Here is a 21,075-nt window from a genome sequence, read left to right on the forward strand (position 1 = left end):
CTGGGATAGTTTTTAAAGGCACTTATTAAAAATGCTCCCTCACCTCCCCTGACTTCTCATTCCACAGATCTGGGATGGGGGCTGGGATTGTTTTTAATGATGACATCATGGGATTCTTTCTTTGAGACAGTCTCGCTCTGTTGCCCAGGCTAGAGTGCAGTGGCATTATCTTGGCTCACTGCAGCCTCTGCCTCCTGGGTTCAAGCGATTCTCCTGCCTCAGCCTCCTGAATAGTTGGAACTACAGGTGCATGCCACCATGCCCAGTTAATTTTTTGTATTTTTAGTAGAGATGAGGTTTCCCCATGTTGCCAGGCTGGTCTCAAACTCCTGACCTCAAGTGATCCACCTGACTCGGCCTCCCAAAGTGCTGGGATTACAGGCATGAGCTGCTGCATCTGGCCTGACATCATGGGATTCTTATCAGGGTCAAGATGAGGGTGAGCTAAGTGAGGCAACAGCTTTGGGCACATAAAATTAAGGGAATGCCAAAAAAGTCAGTAATCGAGATAAATCATAGTTTAATGCTATTTTTTTAAAATCAAGGTTAATGCAAAAAAAATCCATGATGAACAAAATACCGAAAGTTTGAATGAAGACAAGATCAGTAACACTGCTGTGCTATCTTCAAGTCTGAGTAAAAAGAAAATTGGCAATACTGATCTCCCTTCTCTAGTCATGGCCCTGATTCTTATCATCATCCAAGTTTGGGAAATTCTACCCTGGACAGTTAAACTTCCAGCTCCTCTCTTCTCCGGGAAATACACCCTGCTTTTCTAATTTCTTAAATAATGATTTTTGATTGTTGGTCTTGGAGTAAGGCTGATCTAGAAGTAAACAAAACCTCTGGAGGTAGGACCTGGAATCCCAAAGTACCCAACTGAATTCTGAGCATAGCCAGATCTGGGATGCACTGTCCTAGGCAACCCTCAACACCCCTAGGGAAAGCAAGAGACAAATGGTTTCCCTGAGCTCCTCACCCCCCTTACCTTCTCTGTGTCAATGCCTCTGGACATGGACCAAGTGGACACGATATAATCCATGACTCGCTCACTCAATCCTTTTGGCACCTGGTAGAGCTTCAGGAAGTCCCGAACACTGTTGAGCATCTCATGGTATCTGTTGGTGTTGGCATACATCTGTTGGAAAATGGTCGTCACATTCCCGAAGATGGTGGCATAGAGAAGTGCTAGAGGTGAGGAGGAGGAGCAGGAGAAGAAATAACATGTGAGTGGTCCCTAAGCCAGGGTTCCAGAAAGCTCAGCTTGCTCAGAGTAGGCCAATGGCCAGAGCTGCCTCCCCCTCCCGCCCCCAGTGCAGACTGCCCTGACTATTCTCAGGAGACCCTCACACCTGGAGCTTCTGGGGCATGGATGCAAAGAAAGAGCCTCCTAACACCAAGCTACTAGGAGAAACCTGTGGGAGGCAGGGTTAGGGTGGATGGGAGCTGGCATGGCTGGGGACAGAACTAAGACACAGCAGTGGGGGCTAGGCGGTGGGTTGCGGGTGCAGGGGTGAGTTGTACTGCTTCATTTTATACCTTCTGTCATAAAAAGTTTGAGCCATGCCTGAGATCACTAGTCAAATGTGTGCCTATGTGCTCCATACCAGTCAAAATCCAAACCCATTGGTGAATGATCTTTATCAAGCTCTGCTATGTGCCAAGCACTATGCTACCTGCCAAGGACAGGATGGTAAATAAATAGTCAGACCTGGTCCTCACAGAGCTAAAAACAGAGCAGGAATGACAGGCCTTAAATAAATAATCACAAATAAATAAATAATAGCAAGTCTGCAGAGGGCAGTGAAGGATGTTATATCCTTGTTTTGCACTTATTGTTAGTGCAACGATCTGCTTCACTGTGATGTGGCTCCTGAGGAAAAACATAGCTTTAATACGGTAAGAATAAAATCAAGTCCCTTTTGAGACATAACAAGTATGTACTATGTGCTACTACAGCTCCCCCTACATTTGCATTAGGAAGAAGGATCATTCTGTTATTACAAAATCCCACCTTCTACCTCTAACTTCCATTGCTCAATGCTGAGCTCAAGAGCTACTGCTTCCAGGAAGTCTTCCTAAACACCTTCTGCCCTCCATCTGTCACCACAAGTGTGACCATGATTTACCAGGCATATTTCTACAGAACTCATATGACACCATTTTGCAATCATGTGCTTCTTTCTTTGCCTGTTCCCTGACAGTGTGAGTTGCTTGAAGGCTGAACCCTTCTTTTCCTTGCCGTTGTATCTCTAGGATCTAACACTATACCAGTACTTAATAGATATTTGTCAAATTTCACACATTTTTGCTCTGGCTTTTTAAAAGATGAGTTATTATTGATATATAATAAACTGTACATGCTTAAAGTATATAATTTGCTATGTTTTGACATATGTACACCAATAACACCATCACCACAATCAAAATAGTGAACATATCCATCACCAACAAAAGCTTTGTCATGCCTCTTTGTAATCCCTCCCTCCTATCCCCACCTGCTTTCCACCTGCCATCCCCAAACAACCACTGATCTCTCCTCTGGCACCACAGATTAACCTTCATTTTCTAGAATTTTATAGAGATGGAATCATACAGTATGTACTCTTTTTAACGTCTTTATTAAGATATAATTCATACACCATAAAATGTATCCATTTAAACCACAAAATTCAATGGTCTTTAGTGTATTTACAGAGTTGTGCAACTATCACCACAATCTAAGTTTAGAATATACTCTTCCCAAAAGAAATCCCATACCCATTACCAATCACTCTCCATTTCCTCCCAAGTCTCTTGCCCTAGACAACTGCTAACCTACTTTCTATCTTTACTGATTTCCATATAAGTTAAAATCATACAACATGCGGCCTTCCGTGACTAGCTTCTTTCACTTAACATAATGTTTTCCAGCTTCATCCCATGTTGCAGCATGTATCAGTACTTATTTCCTTTTTAATTTGAACACCACTCTATTGTGTGGATATTCCACATTTCATTTACCCATTCATCAGTTCATGGGCATTTGGGTTGTGTCTGCTTTTTGGCTATTATAAACATTCATGTGCAAGTTGTTGTTGTTTTTAGACTGAGTCTCGCTCTGTCCCCTAGGCTGGAGTGCAGTGGCGCGATCTCGGCTCACAGCAAGCTCCACCTCCCGGGTTCACACCATTCTCCTGCCTCAGCCTCCCGAGTAGCTGGGATTACAGGCGCCCGCGACCACGCCCAGCTAGTTTTTTGTATTTTTTAGTAGAGACGGGGTCTCACCGTGTTAGCCAGGATGGTCTCCTGATCTGCCCGCCTCAGCCTCCCAAAGTGCTGGTATTACAGGCATGAGTCACCGCTCCCAGCCGGCTCGTGTGCAAGTTTTTATGTGAACATATTTTCAATTATTTTGTTTCTATACCTAGGAGTGAAATTGCTGGGTCATATGGTTACTATGTTTAACATGTTGGAGAAATTGCAGAATTGATTTCGAAAGTAACTGCACCACTTTACATTCCTGCCAGCAGTATATGAGAGTTCCAGTGTCTCAATATCCTCATTAACATTTGTTATTGTGTCTTTTTCTTTCTAATGAGTGTGACTTGCCATCTCATTGTGGTTTTGATTTGCATTTCCATAACAGCCAATGATGTTAAGCTTCTTTTCATGTGCTTATTGGTCATTTATATATCTTCTTTGGAGAAACCAAATCTTTGCCCATTTTTCAATTGGTTTTTTAAATCGTTGAGTTGTAAGAATCTTTTATATAATCTGGATACAAATCGCTTCTTAGATAAATGATTTGCAAATACTTTCTCACATCACATGGGTTGTCTTTTCACTTTTTTGTGGTATTATTTACAGCACAAAAGTTTTTAGCTTTGATGTAGCTCATTGTATTTATATTTTTTTCTTTTTTACTCTTCTTTGACTGGTTTATTTGATTCAGCATATTTTGGGATTCATCCACGTTATTGCATGTATTGTTTAATAATAGTTCATTTTTCTTTTTAAATAAGAAAAGCAAACATTTTACTTGAAATAATTAGAAATTTACAAGAAGCTTTGGGAGGCTGAGGGAGGTGGATCACCTGAGGTCAAGAGTTCAAGACCAGCCTGGCCAACATGGTGAAACCCCATCTCTACTAAAATATATATATATATATATATATATATATAAGCTGGGCATGGGGGTGCACACCTGTAGTCCCAGTTATTTGGGAGGCTGAGGTAGGAGAATTGCTTGAACCCAGGAGGCAGAGGTTGCAGTGAGCCAAGATCACGCCACTGCACTCCAGCCTGGGTGACAAAACAAGACTCCATCTCAAAAAAAAAAAGAAATTACAAGAATTTGCCAAGATAGTACAGAAAAATTCTGCGTACCCTTCACCCAGTTTCTCTCATCTTACATGACTACAGCACAGTATCAAGAACAGACTGACATTGCTATAAAGTATATGTATACTTCTGTGTCATTTTATCATATGTGTAGATTCATGTAACCAGCACTACATTCAAAATACAGAATTCTTCCATCACCACAGAGATCTCCTTGTGCTTCCCCTTTATGGGCATGCTTCCCCCAGCAATCACAACTTTTTCTCCTTTATTATAATTATGTCATTTTAAGAATGTTATAAAAGCCAGGCACACTGGCTCATGCCTATAATCCCAGCACTTTGGGAGGCCAAGGTGGGCAGATCACTTGAGGCCAGGAGTTTAAGACCAGCCTGGTCAACATGGCAAAGCCCTGTTGCTACTAAAAATACCAAAAAAAAAAAAAAAAAAGTTTAGCCAGGCATGGTGACACACACCTTGTAGTCCCAACTACTTAGGAGGCTGAGGCATAAGAATCACTTGAATCTGGGAGAGGTAGATGTTGCGTGAGCTGAGATTGTGCCACTACACTCCAGCTTGGGTGGTTAATGAAGCAACTCTGTCTCAAACAATAATAATAATGTTACAGAAATGGAATCACAAAGTATGTGACCCTTTGAGATTGTCTTTTTTCACTCATCAAAATCATCCAAGTTGCTGCATGTATCAATAGTTCCTTCCTTGTATGGATGTACCACAACCATTTCTTCCAAATAATCTTATTCAGGGTACTGAATAAGATTCTGATTCAGTAGACGTCCTATGGGAGGCAAAAAAGAGAGAAATGCATGGATCTAGAGATAAGGGAAGGACTGAGGACACAAATCCACCAAAAGAGAGTTGTAAACAAGGATCAAAGAGTTCTCTGGAAAAGTACCAGGGACTGGTGTCAATCTGAACAAAAGGAGCCGGACAAAAAGCAGACACTAGCTCTTCTAAGCTCATAGATAGCCTCATAACAATGCAGTTGAAGGTTCTGCCTCCTCCATGCCAATAGTGCATGAAGTGCGGTCAGAACTAACCATCCTCCCAGGAGATGGGTTAGTTGTCTTTTTCCAGTCAGTCTGACTCTAACTGAACAAGCCTATGTGGGCAGTCCTGCTTCAGCTCTGTTTTCTGATTCACAATGAACCAGGGGTCACAGGCAAAGAGTATACGTGCCTCTTTTAGAATGGCTGCCAGAAAATTAATTTAATCTTGAGCCTAAAACAATAGTTACACCAAATCGATATAGTAAGAATAACTCTCTTATCCATGATCTGAGAGAACCAGGCAGCAGGTCAGACATCAAGCAGGAATGTACAACCATCATTTACAGCTCAGGGCTGCTCTTGTTCTAGGTTGCTTCTGAGGCATTCTGGAAGGTTAGGGGTCCTCAGGAGGCCCTTGCTCAATTATGATTACTATTATGAAATATTATTACACTAAAAGTTGATAATTCTCCTCTTAATGCCCCTTCCTTATTTTCCTTTTTAAAAAAAACAGCGACATGTTCTTACAATGTTGCCCAGGCTGGTCTCAAACTCCTGGCCTCAAGCAGTCCTCCCACCTCAGCCTCTCAAAGTGCTGGAATTACAGGTGTGAGCGACCATGCCCAGCCCCTAATTTTATATAAAGGGGGATTACATGTTTTTCATGCATGTAACATTTAATTTATATTGGTATCTTATATATAAAGCATTATACCTTAAATGCTAAAAACCTAAGTGGGAGAGAAGACATGTAAGTCCAGTTGTCACCTGAATAGATATATGAGTGTGATGTGGAGAGGAAGGGAGAGATATTGTAATGCCACTGTCAGGAGAGTAAAAAAGCCAGCATGAACCTCCCAGGGCACAAGGTGTTATGGATGGCTCCAAATGTGGATTCTTTGAGTCTTTCTGTTTTGAGAAAGTAAGGAGACCTCCCCCAACCTCAAGGCAAAATGCTGATTTGGAGAAGAAGAGGTTTCTTTCATATTTGAGTGGTTTACAGTTTATACTATATCACGGCGAGAACTCGGGTTCCTATCCAGAAAGAAAGAAAAAAAAAGATGGTATTATCCAGCCCTTAATTAGAAATAGCGGTGTGGAATTTGGTGGGTGGGGGAGGGGGGAGGCGGGTGTAGCAAAAACACATATCTTTATCAATTTCATTTTCTTAAATTTTTCCTGGAAGCTTCTGAACTGTGCCATTGCCAGTTGTGTGACTCTTTCCTGTGAACTTAAAATGACAAGGTTCATAAATTTGGAGAGTTTTATTTCTCATAAAGGATTGCAGCTTGCAGGGGGCTATTCTGACAGGCTGGGAAGCATAGCCTTCAGCCAGAAGCCAGAACCAGACACTTCAAGAGGGAGAAGAATAAGACAAAGATTTATGGTGAATGGGGAGGCCAAATATATACATGTTAAATAAGCTATAGGAGGGATCATGAATACTCATAAAAAGAGAAACATGCATGTGAACAGCTGAGCTTCATGCCTCTCCATGGGACCCATGTTCAAAAAATGGCAGCATTAACATGAACCAAGGATCGCGTTTGTAAAGCAGAGTACATGAAAACCCTCACTGTGCATCCTCCATAGACTAGCCAGAACCCTTCCGTAGTGAGTGGTCTCTTATCAGGAAGGAATGCAGTTCAGCTGTTTTGTGAAAACCACAAAAGGGAGCAGCAGCATCAGTGATTATCAGTGGTGGAGTCTTTCAAACGGGCTGGTTTCTGTTTAGTCTTAGGGAAGAAAGACTAAGGGCATTTGGTGAGATAAGGGTTATAACAAGGCATGTTTAACCTCTCATCCTATTATGACTAGGAACTCAGTTTCCAAGGCTTCTCTGAAGTCCCCTTGGCCAAGAGGAGGTCTGTTCAGTCAGTGAAGGGGCTTAGAATTTTATTTCTAGTTCTCTCTCTTCATCAGCAACCTAGGACGTTTCTTCACTTATTTAGGTTAGAGCCCCTTATTCCTGCATCTCCTGTCTTCCTCTTTCTTGGTTTATCCCTTTCCCTCTTTTTAATAAGACATCTTCTAAGAGCTTTCTGAAAAAGAATATATGGGAACAAAGTTTTTTGAGACCTAACATGTCTACTCTTATATTCAATTAATAGCTTAGTTTGGTGTAGAATTCTAAAGTGGAAATCATTTCTCTCTGAATTTTGGAGGCATTTCTCCAGTCTTATCTTGGGATTTGAGAAGTCAGAACCAGTAGGATCCCTTGTCCTTCATATTATAACCTGTTTTTTTTTCCTCTCTAGAAACTCTTTCTACAAGGTTCTGAAAATTCATAATAATGCACCTTTTTGCTATGGTTCCATTTTCATCCATTGTGCTAAACCTTTTCAATCTGGAAATGTATGCCCTTCATTTCAAGAAAATTTTCTTGGATTATTTGATAATTTCTTCCCTTCCATTTCTATATTTTCTTTTCCCTGGCCTCCTGTGATGCAGATGTTGGGCTCCTAGATTAATTTAATTTTATTTTTCTCTCTTCCTAATTCTATCACTTTATGAGAAATTTATTCTGCTTCTGCTTTTATTGAATTTTCATTTGATATTATACTTTTAATTTCCATGAGATTTTTTTCATTGTCTGAATGTTCCTTTGCATTCTGTTGTTTCTTAGATGTAGTATCTTCTCCTGTTTTCTCAAAGGATATCAATGATAGGTCTATTTTTGAGTTTATTTCTCTTCGTTTGGTCTTTGTTCCCTCATTTATTTATGTGCATGTTTGTCTGCCTTTCTTCATAGAAATATATGGTAATCTTTAGATATCCACTCATATTTAAGAGGGGGCCCTAGAAAACTGATTAAAAGCTTTAAGTGAATGAGTAGACGTTGTCAACTGTGAGAATTCACTGTAGACTGACCTGGCTAGAGTTTGTGTTGAAGAATCCATGATGCTACCAACTTTAGGATTGTCCTTTTGGACTGCTCAGAGAAGACTCAATTTGCTGTCAAGAATGCTGGCAATATTCAGCAATTAAGTGAGGGAGAGAAAGGTTGAAGGTTTCAATATTCAGTGTACAAAGTTTCCCTTAATTCTTATTTTCATATAGTACCTCTGTTTCGCTGTGCCTGTTGTCTCTCAGTCCAGAGACTACCTCTAAAGAATAGACCAGGTTTCACGAATGTCAGGAGGTGCAATGACCCAACTGCACAAAATGAGGAAGACATCTGTGGGCCTAAATACTTGCTAAGCAAATTTTTTTTTTTTTTTTTTTTGAGACGGAGTCTTGCTCTGTCACCCAGGCTGGAGTGCAGTGGCCGGATCTCAGCTCACTGCAAGCTCCGCCTCCCGGGTTCACGCCATTCTCCTGCCTCAGCCTCCCGAGTAGCTGGGACTGCAGGCGCCCGCCACCTCGCCCGGCTAGTTTTTTGTATTTTTAGTAGAGACGGGGTTTCACCGTGTTAGCCAGGATGGTCTCGATCTCCTGACCTCGTGATCCACCCGTCTCGGCCTCCCAAAGTGCTGGGATTACAGGCTTGAGCCACCGCGCCCGGCCATGCTAAGCAAATTTTTAACCTGCCCCCTTTTTCTTAGCTCTACCTTCACCTCCACTTGTAGAGGTACTTACGTCACTAATAGTTGAGTGGGGGTTCTGGTGAAAATCTTTTGGGAGCTGTGTTGCAAATCAAATTATTTTTCAGATTTCTCTTGTGTCACATTAGAGTTCAGCTTTATGGGGTCTACCAAGTCAGTCATTGCTTTCCAGCTTTCAGATTTGTGTTACTGTTATCTCTCCTCTCATTCTTTTTGTCTTTATGGATTTATGCTTGTAAAAAGGACTCCCCTTTACTGTTGCTTTTGTGGGGTCTCAGGGGTAATCAGATAGAAACATGTGCATTCAGCCAGCCATTACAGCAAAAGCAATATCAATGACTTGCAAAGTCTTCAGGAATTACTGGCTTTGGCCCAATGTTCCCCATATGAAAGTGAAAAATGGTTACCAAACCTGCAAAGATAAGCGCTCAGAGCAAAACAGTAATGATAAATAACACTACTACCTCATGGTAGATACTGTCACTATTTAGCAGGTAAGGAAACTGAAGTCCAAGATCAAAGAAATAAGGCAATATGTAGCAAGGCCAGAACCCAGGATCTGTCTGACTCCAGCCACACACTGTATCTACTAAATCATCCATTCTCAAACTTCAGTGTGTATCAGAATCATGTGGAGAGCCTTTAAACTCATTCTGGGGTCTCACCTCCAAAGTAGATTTAGTAGGTCATGAGTGGGCCCTAGAGAATATATATTTCTAACAAGATCCCAGGTGATACTTTCACTGCTAAGAACTTTGAGAAGAGTGGTATGATGATTCTCTGACTTCTATTGCAACTCTTTCTTTTATTTCAGAATATGTTGTCAAGCTGTATGAACATAAATGTTGGTTTTGACTTGCTCTTCACAGCCAAGGCTGACTGGATTATTCATTGATCACTTTTTCTGGAATAAGGATAGGCAAACTGAAAAGAAAAAGTAACTACCTATTAAGAGCCACTATATATTTTCTAAATATAGACTTTAACACCCTCCCTCTCTCTCTGTTTTTTTCTACCTCCCCTCACTTCAACTCTACTACTCCTACTATCCTGCCACCCTGAGATTTCATAGATGCCAACGGGAAAAACTGAGAAAGTAGAAGCCCTTTCCAATCTCTGCTTTTAAGCCAGATAGTGCCTGAAATTCAATATCCATTAAGATTACACCTTACTGCTGCTTATTTTAAGGAGACTTAATTTGTTCCCTCTTTTGCCAAAAAAGAAAATAACTCTTATATGAATTTCCCTTAAAACAAAATCTCCAGTCTTATCATCCTTAATTCTCCATTAGTCATTTGATTAGGATGAACTGCTCATTAAGTAGCTGTGCTGCTGGCTGTGCAGGGTGCAGGAGAGAGTGTCATTAACACATACAACATTGGCACTGAGCAGTCAAAGTGGTCCAGAGACACTCTCTCACTTCCAAGTCAATAATGAGATAGAGCAAATACAGTCTAAAAAGGCAGAAAAGGAACTCACAAATTAAATTTTCTGCTTTCTATGTTAAGGGAAGCCAAGCAAATCCCTATAGGTGATTTCTGCACACACAACATTTCTCTCGATAAGGAAGGAAAGATGGGGTCTTCAGAGTTATACTCTTCTGGGTTCAAATTCCAGCTCAGCTGCTTAGAACTCTGTGATCAGAGGCAAATAACTTTACTTCTTTTCCCTCTGTTTCTGTCAATCTAATAAAAAGAGAAACGTCTGCTCACTTCCCCCTGGGTTGTTGGCAGAATTAAATCAGATATTGTGTGAAAGTATCCAGAATACTGAGCTGGCACATAGAGACTCCCAATGTTATTTACTCTTTCCGTTAATCATCCTAGAGTCAACTGTCATGACAGTTAACGCACATTGGACAGCATGGCATGAAGACAGTAACCTAGAACACTAACCTGAATTGAATTAAAAGACTGCTGCCTTTTAATTGCACTGACTCAAAATTTATCATTGCCAAACAATATTGGGGTCCAGAAGAGAGACGCTTTCAATGAAGCTCATCATGCACAGAGGCCTTCAAAGGAATTTCTAAAATCCATAAACACTAAGAACTTTGACGTATTAGCTGAAATACTGACTACACATTTAGTGATTTTGAATGAAGCTATTCATGGATGAGGAGGGGCTGAAGAGTAAGTGTAGACAAGGGGAAAGTGTGAGGGGATAGGGAACAAGACCTGAGAACCAGACTTAGTCCTTATTCTATTTCTTCCAGCCCATGTAAGAGCAACACGTCTAATTTTGTTAATGTAATTTTTTTGGTCTTTACTGTTGTTATTGCTTTTGCTTCTTCAAATGTGATATTGATGGAGTAGGTGTGAGGATAAAGTTTATATTGGCATGGTAACTGGCAACTAACTTTTAAATTATTTCCTGTAACTTAAAAACCATAGCCAAGAAACTCACTGCCTGGGCAGAAATGGGTAGTGATATGGTTTGGCTGTGTCCTCACCCAAATCTCATCTTGAATTGTAGCTACCGTAATTCCCACGTGTTGTGGTAGGGACCCTGTGGGGGGTAACTGAATCATGGGAGTGGGTCTTTCCCATGTTGTTCTTGTGATAGTGAATAAGTCTCATGAGATACGATGGTTTTATAAATGGGAATTTCCCCGCACAAGTTTTCTCTCCTGTCTGCCACCATGTAAGACGTGCCTTTTGCCTTCCACCATGATTGTGAGGCCTCCCCAGCCACACAGAACTGTGAGTGCATTAAACCACTTTTTTTCATAAATTACCCAGTCTCAGGTATGTCTTTATTGGCAGCATGAAAATGGACTCATACAAGTAGTAACAATAGGAAGAAAAAGAAGTATCTACTCATTGCCATGCTAGCAGATCAATCCAGCATAGGAGGAGGATGCACAGGAGAATGCTGAGTCTATGCTTTGGAGACAAGAGCTGCAATTTGGAATACTGGCTCCACTACCCACTTCAGGATAATCATTTACTCTCTTTAAATTTCTTTGTATATAATAAATAATTACCTTATTTTTTTAATAAGTGGAATAATATATAAAATGCTTATCACAGTATCTTGCACATAATAAATGCTCAATAAGTAATAATAATTAACAGCAGGATAATTAAAGACTAAAGAATTTTCTCGAAAGTTAATTATTTCCTGGAAGTGTTACCTCACTAACTTTATCATCAGATGTCTTAATTCAACAAACATTAAATGCTCAGATATGTCATGTGCTGTTCTGGGAAGCAGCATGGTATAGTAAAAATAACTCAGGTTCTGATAAGAAAGCAGCACTGTAATGGAATTCATGGCACTGCTACTAAGTCAGGTAATGGGAGCCTCAGTTTTCTCATTTATGAAAGGGGAAGGATAATCCTCACCTCTTAGGGTGGCTGGGAATATTCAATTAATTAACATGACAAATGTCAAACACAATGCTTGATGGAACAGATTTGCAGTAAATCTTAGTTTTCTTTCCTGAACCACCCAGTGTTCATATTTTTCCATCAATCATCTCTGGATTCTGGTTTCTTCAGCTCTTGGCTTTGAATGATTATACTCCTACTGTGATAAGTTGGCCTGTGCTTTTCCTTAAATAGAAGACTTTCTGGAGTGTGGAAATTTTGGTGGAGTCACTTCAGAGGCATCTTCCTCTGCATTCAGTGGGTGCATTCGGTTTGTCAATGCTGTTGACAAGCTATTGAAGAGTCTGTCTCAAAGAGGTGAGTTTGCTCTGGTTCAATGATCCAAAGGCTTCTCCGAGTGTGATGTTGGAACAGCAGCATCACATCAGCTGGGCATTTGGTAGAAACGCAAATTTTCAGGCCTACCCCAGACCTACTGGATCAGAATCTCTGGGGGTGAGACCCAGGAATTTGTTCCTTTCAAATTCTCCAGGTGGTTCTGAGGTATGTTAAAGTTTGAAAAACACTGGTTTATGCTATACCAATAAATACTCAGTACTTCCCTAATAAGATTTAAGTATAATGCCCTCCCGCAAGTGGGGAGGATGGCCAGATGAACAAAAAAAGATACTGGGCCACATTGAGAAAGCATAAGGAGACTCTGAAGGCAGCTAACCTTACTCTACTGTACAGGAAAATGGCCATGAAGCCAGGTGAGATTGAGAGAACCATCCCACAGATTAGCAACACTTTGATGGAATTTCCTGCCAGTGGAACCGAGTATCCCCATTTTTCTAAGAGATGGCTTAATTATTTTTTCTCTTTCTCCACTTCTTAGCCCTTTACAAATGCAAAAATACCCTTTTATCACCACGACCCCATTCCACCAGATACTCTCTACAGGGCTAGTTCACCTAACTCCTCAAGAATCAACAGTCAATTTACAGACCGAAGCATGTCCACCATGGAACTTTCACCCACCAGGCCACCAGGAGGTTGCCTTGAGATAACAGCTGATTTCTATGAACTCCCCCTACCAGGAGACTGCCTCATGGTATGAAACTCCATCCCACCTGGGGCACTTCTGGCCTAGTCCTGCTCACAAAGGTGCCAGCAGTCACCAGCTAAACCACCCAGTAGATAAGGCACTGGAGGTAACACACAGATCCCACCCCCTTGCTCACTTCCTCCCCTGCCTTTTAAAAGTGTCTGATTTCTGTTCCAAAAGCAAAGTGGTATATTTAAAGGCAGGACATCTGTGCTTCTTCCTCTAAGCCAGCTTTGGAAATAAGTCACTTTCTTTTTACCAGAACTCACTCTTGTTAATCAGACTGCAAGCAGCGAGCGATTAACCCGCATTTCGGTTACACCAGCACTATCCCCTCATTTCTCTTCAACACATCAACCATGGCTATGGGCATAGAAAGTAGCCCCCCGAAGCAGAGAATATAAAACATAGATACATTCCCTATTTTATAACAAGAAAAGCCTAAAATCTCTCATTTAATAACCTGCTAAGAATAGCATGAATTCCTATACCACATTCAAACTCGGCTGTGTTGGTGAATGTCGCTTAACAAGCACAGTTCTTACAGGGGAGACAGAAGGTTATTTTCAGCTACTTCTCATCTGTCGAATAAAACAACAGCTCCTGCTCCACAGTAACCCATTAACAATGCAGTCTGTGCCACCTCATTTCAACCAGTGTTTTAATAGCACCACAGATAAAAGCACAGCAATTTCCACAGGCAATTACTTCTGCAGATGAATCAAGAAGGTCAGAAACAGGTTGAAAAGGTCTTCAGATAATTTGTCACTTTTACTTATTTTGAACTCGCTGAGTTCTTGATTGCAAAGAGACAACCATTTAGTTACAATGCACGTGGCTAAAGGTAGACTGGCTTGTAGGTTTGCAAATCCAGGTCTTGCTTTACTTCCTAATGAGAGCTCTAAGTTTATTTTTCTCCAATATGAGTCATCAAAGGGAATCTAATTAACAAAGCCATTTAAAATAACACAATTTTAAAAGTCATTTAAACAAGCGTGTTAATCTTAACTAGGTTCATTTTCCAATAGTAGTTAACATCTACTTTTAAGTTAGAAACTCTCACAAAACTCGATGTTTGTTTTTCTTCTAAATCTCAAAACAAAAATAAAAGTGAAAAACTTTGCAGAAGCCACTACTATCACCACGAACTACATAGAAACATCATAATAATTGGACAGAAAGTGGCTTTTAAAGAAATACTTCTTTCAATAGAAATAAATTAAAATCACTTTGCTAATTTTTGCCAGCTCTAATCTCAGTACCTCTAGCATTTGTTAACTTTCCACACTGAATAACCGTAAGTCTCTTAGTTTATCAAAGGCAGAATTGGAATCCTTTAGTTGCTAAGTTACACTGCAAGTTATAGTGGTACCTCTTCTCCACATTGCCTCCAAAATAATAGATCCCCCAACCTTTTACCACAGAGGACGCCAAGAAGTAGAGAATTGTGAGCCTATTGTATCTGACAAAACTATTCATCTTGTATAAGTCAGTGTTCCTAATCCTGACTCTGTTGCTGACTATGTAATTAGAAAAAATTGAAATGGATGATATTATACAGGGTCTATTCATGATAAAAACTTGGCTTTTCTCATCTTCTTGGCACTAGAAAGACAATTTCCAGCCTAATAGTGATGTCCATAAGTGACTTTAAAGACGTCTTATAAGCCTAGATATTTTTCATGCACAAAGATTTTAATCAGGTAGGAAATAATTCTCTGGCCATTACCCACATCATGAATCTCTGCTGTTTGCCTTCTACCAAATCTGCTGCATTACAGTAATCAGAGCTTTGCAGTCACACTGACTATCCTGGCTCTGCTGCTTACTTGCTGCGTGACTTTCAGCAAAAACACTTGGTGTCAGTTCAGTTTTCTTCATCTGTAAAAAGGAGATAATACCATCTGCCTTATAGTAAGATTTTGGTGAGGATTAAATTTGATGATATATATAAAGTGCCCCATGTAGTATGTGTTCAACAAGTCAGTTTTTTTGCTATGTTATTACTATTCAAGATACAGCTCAAAACATAATTCTTCCCAAAAGCTTCCCAGAACCAACACATAAGACTTCCCCACTCTATCCCTAAGTGTAGCTCATATGTGGTAATCAACAACAGCCACATGGGCCCTACCTACCTGGAACAACAATGACCATTGTTCTCAACCAGGGGAATACTAGAATCACCAGAAAAGCTTTCTAAAAATTATGTTTTCTCAGGTTTACCTATAGCCGGCAGTGTGGTGAGAAGGGGGTGAGCAAGTAGATTTTTTAAAACTTCTCGTAACTCTTACAGGCACCATTACTTCATCCACGTCTGTGAGCTTCTAATTTAGTTTGCAAGTAACCACTGGATGCTTTATTTTTAAAAAGTCTGGTTAAGTTAAAGTATTTTAATATGTTGAAGGAAAATAGTGTGATGTCCTTATAAAACAGATTGTAAAACAATAGGCTTAGCCAAAGATGTGCTTAATGCTAACTGGGTACTAATGATTAAAAAAAAAAAAAAAAGAAGGAAGAGTTAATTGAAGAAATTAGTAACTAAGGTGATACAGCAACTTTTTCCTAGTTGAGAGGAAATAATCATAGGCTACAGTCGGATTTCGCAGAGTCTAGGAAAATATGACAGTCTTTGTTTTTCCCTTTTTCTTACTTGAAAGAGGAAGTATAAAGGAAAAATGTGTAGAGAAAAAGGTGATTTTAAGCCTTGAAATCAGAAAGGTCATTATTCTTCAGGAAGAGAGATGGCTCAGGAAGACTGGCCAAGTGTCAGGAGGAGGGACGCGAGCCTTCACAAGGGCTCTGAACAGCCAAGCTTTGAGTGTCTGCCATGACACCTCAGACCAGCTTCCTGCCCTGAATTACTGGGGCTTCAAGGCAATCATGGCTATCCTGGGAGTAGAGAGAAACATGAAAATTAAGCTAAGCAGTGACAAGTAGTTAGAAAAACCGTTTAGGAAAAAAAAAACCCAGCATTCCATTTGTATTTAGCTGTTTGATGGGGGTATTTATATTATACACCATTATAAACTTGTCAAAAAATAAACATTAGAAATCATTGGCTTCTACTCTTCCGTTAATAGTGTTGCTGTTGATGAAATTCTCTGGGTTTTCCATTCACCACAGCACCACCACAGAACAGTTGACTTGGTGTAGCTACCAGGACTGTTTAATAGTGCTTGGGAAAAAATAATCATCCCAGTCTAGGTCACAAAAAGGGATTTTGGCTTCTGAATCGTTCTTGATTGCTTGCTGTGGGGGAAGCCAGTGGTCATGCCGTGAAGACACTCCAGCAGCCCCGAGGAGATGCACGTCATGTGAGGGAGTCACCTTGGAAGTGGCTCCTCTGGCCCAGTCATGCCTTCAGATGACAGAAGCGCTAGCCAGTATCTGACTGCAACTGGGCTGCTCCCAAATTCGTCATCCATGGAAGCCAGAAAGATAAATTATTATTATTAATGTTGTTTTAAGCCTCTACATTTTAGGGTAGTTTTCACAGAGGAATAGATAACTAATCCAGAAATGTTGTGTCTGTTTCAACTTAAACACAAGCATTTTATTAACTTGAAAACGAGCTTGAGAAAACATTTTATAATTGCCTTATGGAGCATGTAGTAGACAGAAAACAATGGCTACCCAAAGATGTCCACATCCTTTTAATCATCCTAATTTCTAGAACCTATGAATATGTTACCTTACAGGGTAAAAGGAACTTTGCAGCCGGGCGCGGTAGGTCATGCCTGTAATCCCAGCACTTTGGGAGGCTGAGGGGGGTGGATCACGAAGTCAGGAGTTCAAGACCATGGCCAACATGGTGAAACCCTGTCTCTACTAAAAATACAAAAATTAGACAGGCATGGTGGCACACACCTGTAGTCTCAGCCACTCAGGAGGATGAGGCAGGAGAATTGCTTGAACCCAGGAGGCAGAGGTTGCAGTGAACCGAGATCATGCCACTGCACTACAGACTGGGTGACAGACAGAGACTCTGTCTCAAAAAACAACAACAAAAAAGGAACTTTGCAGATTGATTAAGGATCTTGGGATGAGAAGATTACTGTGGATTATCCAGATGGATCAAAAGTAATCACAAAGGTCTTTACAATGGGGAGCGGGGAAAGGTCCAAGGCAGAAGTAGGAGATATGATGACTGAAGCAAGAGGCTGGAATGATGTGAGGACGGTGATACAAGCCAAGGAATGTAGGTGGCCTCTAGATGCTGAGAAAGGCCAGGGAACAGATTCTTCCCCTGAAGCCTCCAGTAGGAGCACAGCACTGCTGACACTTTTATTTTGACTTTTGACCTCCAGAACTATAAGGGAATAAATCTGTGTTGTTTTAAGCCACTAAGTTCACGTTAATATATTATAGCAACAATAGGAAACCAATGCAAAGCACTTAAATCATACCATCTTAAGTTTTTCAAATCATACTCATGGGTAATGAAAAATGATCTGGGAGCTGTGAGATTTCAGGTGAATCACTAAAGTGCTTTGAACCTCACCTTGTTTTGCCTATAAACTGATGTTTGATCACAATCATCTTGGTGGTCTCCCAAAGGCCCCATCTGACAATACCATCACACTGGGGATTAGGGCTTTGACATATGAATTGGGGAAGTGAGATACATAATGGGACTGATATCACCATTCAGTCCATAGTAAATGGTAATAATAAAAATTAGACCAACTTTCAGTTGGTATGTTAATATTTTAAAATTCTCTGTATAGAGTCCACTCATGCAGACCATTCCCACCCCATCCCTCTTGGGATGCCCCTGCTCCTTCCTGGTTTCTGGTTACAACAACAGGTCAGGGTATGGTGTCAGAATAATAAAGTTTTTTCATTTCTAGAACTCACCATATATCACCTATAAAGTGCAGTTTGGCCATGATCATCTTGGTGGTCCACACAGAAACATCTGTAGAGGGTGAGCACATACTTGCCACATAGGAGAGCCAGGAGGAGTGAAACTTAGGGGGAAGCTGGAAGGAATGTGGAGGAGTAGGGCAGATTTCACAACTGGCGATTTAATCAGCAGCAGTACACTCCAGCTAAAAAAATTGCAGATCATATGCCCTCTTTGGAAATTGAAGCTGTACAACTATTTAATTTGAAATGGAGTAGGCTTTTAGACAATCACTTGGTCCAGTAGATTAACTCCAGCTATTTATTTAGTTATTTATTTAAGAGGTGGGGTCTTACTCTGTCACCCAGGCTGGAGTGTGGTGGCATGATCATAGCTCATTGCAGCCTCGAACTCCGTGGCTCAAGTAGTCCTCCCACCTCAGCCTCCTGAGTTGCTGGGGCTACTGGTATGAGTCACTGTGCCCAGCTCTATCTCTTCATTTATTTCACAAACATATGCAAGCCTCTCCCTTGGGTGGGGAATGGCACTAGCTCTCAAATGCAATGTCCAATAGGATCTTGTCCAAGATGAATAGACAAAGAAATGTGGTATGGTCAGGGTGCTGTGAAGGGGTACCCAGTCTAGACTGGGGTGATGGGGATGGGCAGGGCATGCAGCGGGCCCAGAGAAAATTTTTGAAAGGTAAATGGGAACTAGGGGTATGGCAGGGAAGTGGAGGAGGCAGACTCTCAAGCAAAAGCAACTGATTCAGAGCCCTGGGACGTGGGATATGGATGGAGAGTAGTGAGAGATGAGGATGGAGAGGCAGGCAGGGGCCAGGCGGGAAGCCTTATGCCAGGCTAAGACACTTAGATTTGCCCACGAAACCATTTTCAGAGCTTCATTAAATATAATGAGAGTACAGGGACTGGCTTTTGCTAAAGAATTTATACCTACTCAATTATTTCCACCATTTAATTCTTATTGCCTGGGTTAAATCCTGGCAGAGTAATGAAATCACTGGATAGTCAGCCAATTGGTCAGTCAAAGAACACAGATTGAATACCCAGCTCCCTCACTTACCAATTCTCCTTCAACATTTTTTATCAGTCCTGTCACTCAGGCTAAACATCTTGACATCATTTCTGCCTATCCCTTTCCTCACCCTCTCAGTTCAATTAACTCAAAACTACTTCTGATGTCTCTGGATTCCATTTTCTCTATTCCATTCCTGCTACTGCTTTTGAATTCAGAACCATTCTCTCTCAATGACCCACATGTCAATAGCTTCCCATGCCCTTGCCCTCTCTTCAGTTCCTCCCAAACCACCTTTAATCCTGCCTCTATTTCAGTAGCCATCTTCCCAAAACACTGTTTTGGTCATTCCCAGCTCCAAACTTCAGAAGTTCCCTCACTAAACTTAACATCAAGTCTATCTTCCTAAGCATGGTGCCCAAACATACAGTTCCAACCTGCCTTTGCAAACTTGTCTGCAACTACTTGCTTTCACACAAGCTATGCTTCAGACAACCCTGAGGTCTCCCCTTTCCTGCATCCAGAATTGGCTCCATGGGCATATGACCTGTGCAGTCACATGGGCCCCTACCCTTAGAAGGTCCTATGCTTGGCTCAATGCTCCACTGTTGCTGTCTTGAAATTTCCAACAATTTTCAAGCAAGAGGACCCACATTTTCATTTTGCACTGGGTTTCACAAAATTATGCTGCTGATTCTGCATGCTTTTCACACCCCATCTGTACCCAATGTTCATATGTTGTTCCCTCCACATAAAAACTCTCATCTGCCCATTTCTCTGTGCTAGAACCTGATCCCTCTTTCAAGACCCAGCTCAAACATCATTGAGCCCTTGTCAGTCTCTCTAAGGTTCTCCTCTGGGCTCCCAAAGTACTTTGCTTTCACTTCTATCTCAACACATCACACAATACCTGAAACATAGTCATGTGCAAACATGCCTTATTCCCCCTACCAGAAGAGAAAACAAGCCACTCTAGGATTGGGGTGGGAGGATAGCTTTTCCCTTCTGCTGTTCCTCAATGCCCGGCACAGAGTAAACTCTCAATACATTATTGATGAACTGAATTTTACTCCCTGTATTACACAATGATTTCTTGGCCACCTGTGACTCCTCTCTGTGTTAGCTGCTCCTGGATCAGCTCCAGTCCTGCTGACTATGTCCATGGTAACTTTGGGCCACCTCAGAAACTATGCTAATGTAAAAATGGGTACCAGGCAGCCAATTAGTTCAGGAGAGTGAAATGGCTTTGTAAGTGGTCATACATGTGAAGAGTTATATGAGTGAAAAAAATCAACCCAAATTTGAAAGTCAACAGGTCAGTGAAATGTTCCACAAAAGAGAAGTGATTCCCAGTTGTCTAGAAAATTGCTCTCAAAGTGAGTGGTACACTGTAAGAAGGCCTAAGAGCCTTCCTGAGGTTGAAGACTCATAGCTGTAACTGTGTTCCCCTGAGACCCATACCGCATTAAGGAAAGTCCCAAGTACAATGCATATTCTCCCTGTGTTTTTCTTACAGCACATATTAATCCATTTGGACCTCTTTCCTGCTTAAAACCCTCCAAATTCTCTCTTACTAAAGAACAGAGTCCAAATGTCTTAATACACAATAGCAAACATGTATTGAGTGCCTTCTTTATGCCAAGCACTATGCCAAGTATTTTAGAGAGATTATGTCATTAAATCCTCATAGCAACTCAATATAGAAGGTGCTATTATTATCATCCCTATTTTAAATATTTGGAAACTGAAATAGAGGTCAAGTAAATTCCCCCAAATCACACAGCAACCAAGTGGTAGAGCCAAGATTTGAACCCAGACAGTCTGAGGCCTGAGTGCTTTATTACCCTACTGGCCCTTGCCTACCTAGACTGCTTCATTTTTCACAGCTCTCCTC

The 21,075-nt window shown here is 41.0% G+C and overlaps 1 protein-coding gene across 1 annotated transcript in view; it reads right to left on the reverse strand.

Moving 5' to 3' along the window:
- Positions 1 to 21,075, reverse strand: part of KCNH1 (potassium voltage-gated channel subfamily H member 1) — a 435,865-nt gene that overhangs the window by 133,475 nt on the left and 281,315 nt on the right. The window contains exon 8 of the mRNA XM_033197084.1: positions 989 to 1,188. Within this exon, the coding sequence (XP_033052975.1) occupies positions 989 to 1,188 (200 nt within the window). The remainder of the gene's footprint in view (positions 1 to 988; positions 1,189 to 21,075) is intronic.

Source organism: Trachypithecus francoisi, unplaced genomic scaffold, assembly GCF_009764315.1.
Source record: "Trachypithecus francoisi isolate TF-2019V2 unplaced genomic scaffold, Tfra_2.0 Lachesis_group5, whole genome shotgun sequence".
Classification (NCBI taxonomy): domain Eukaryota; kingdom Metazoa; phylum Chordata; class Mammalia; order Primates; family Cercopithecidae; genus Trachypithecus; species Trachypithecus francoisi.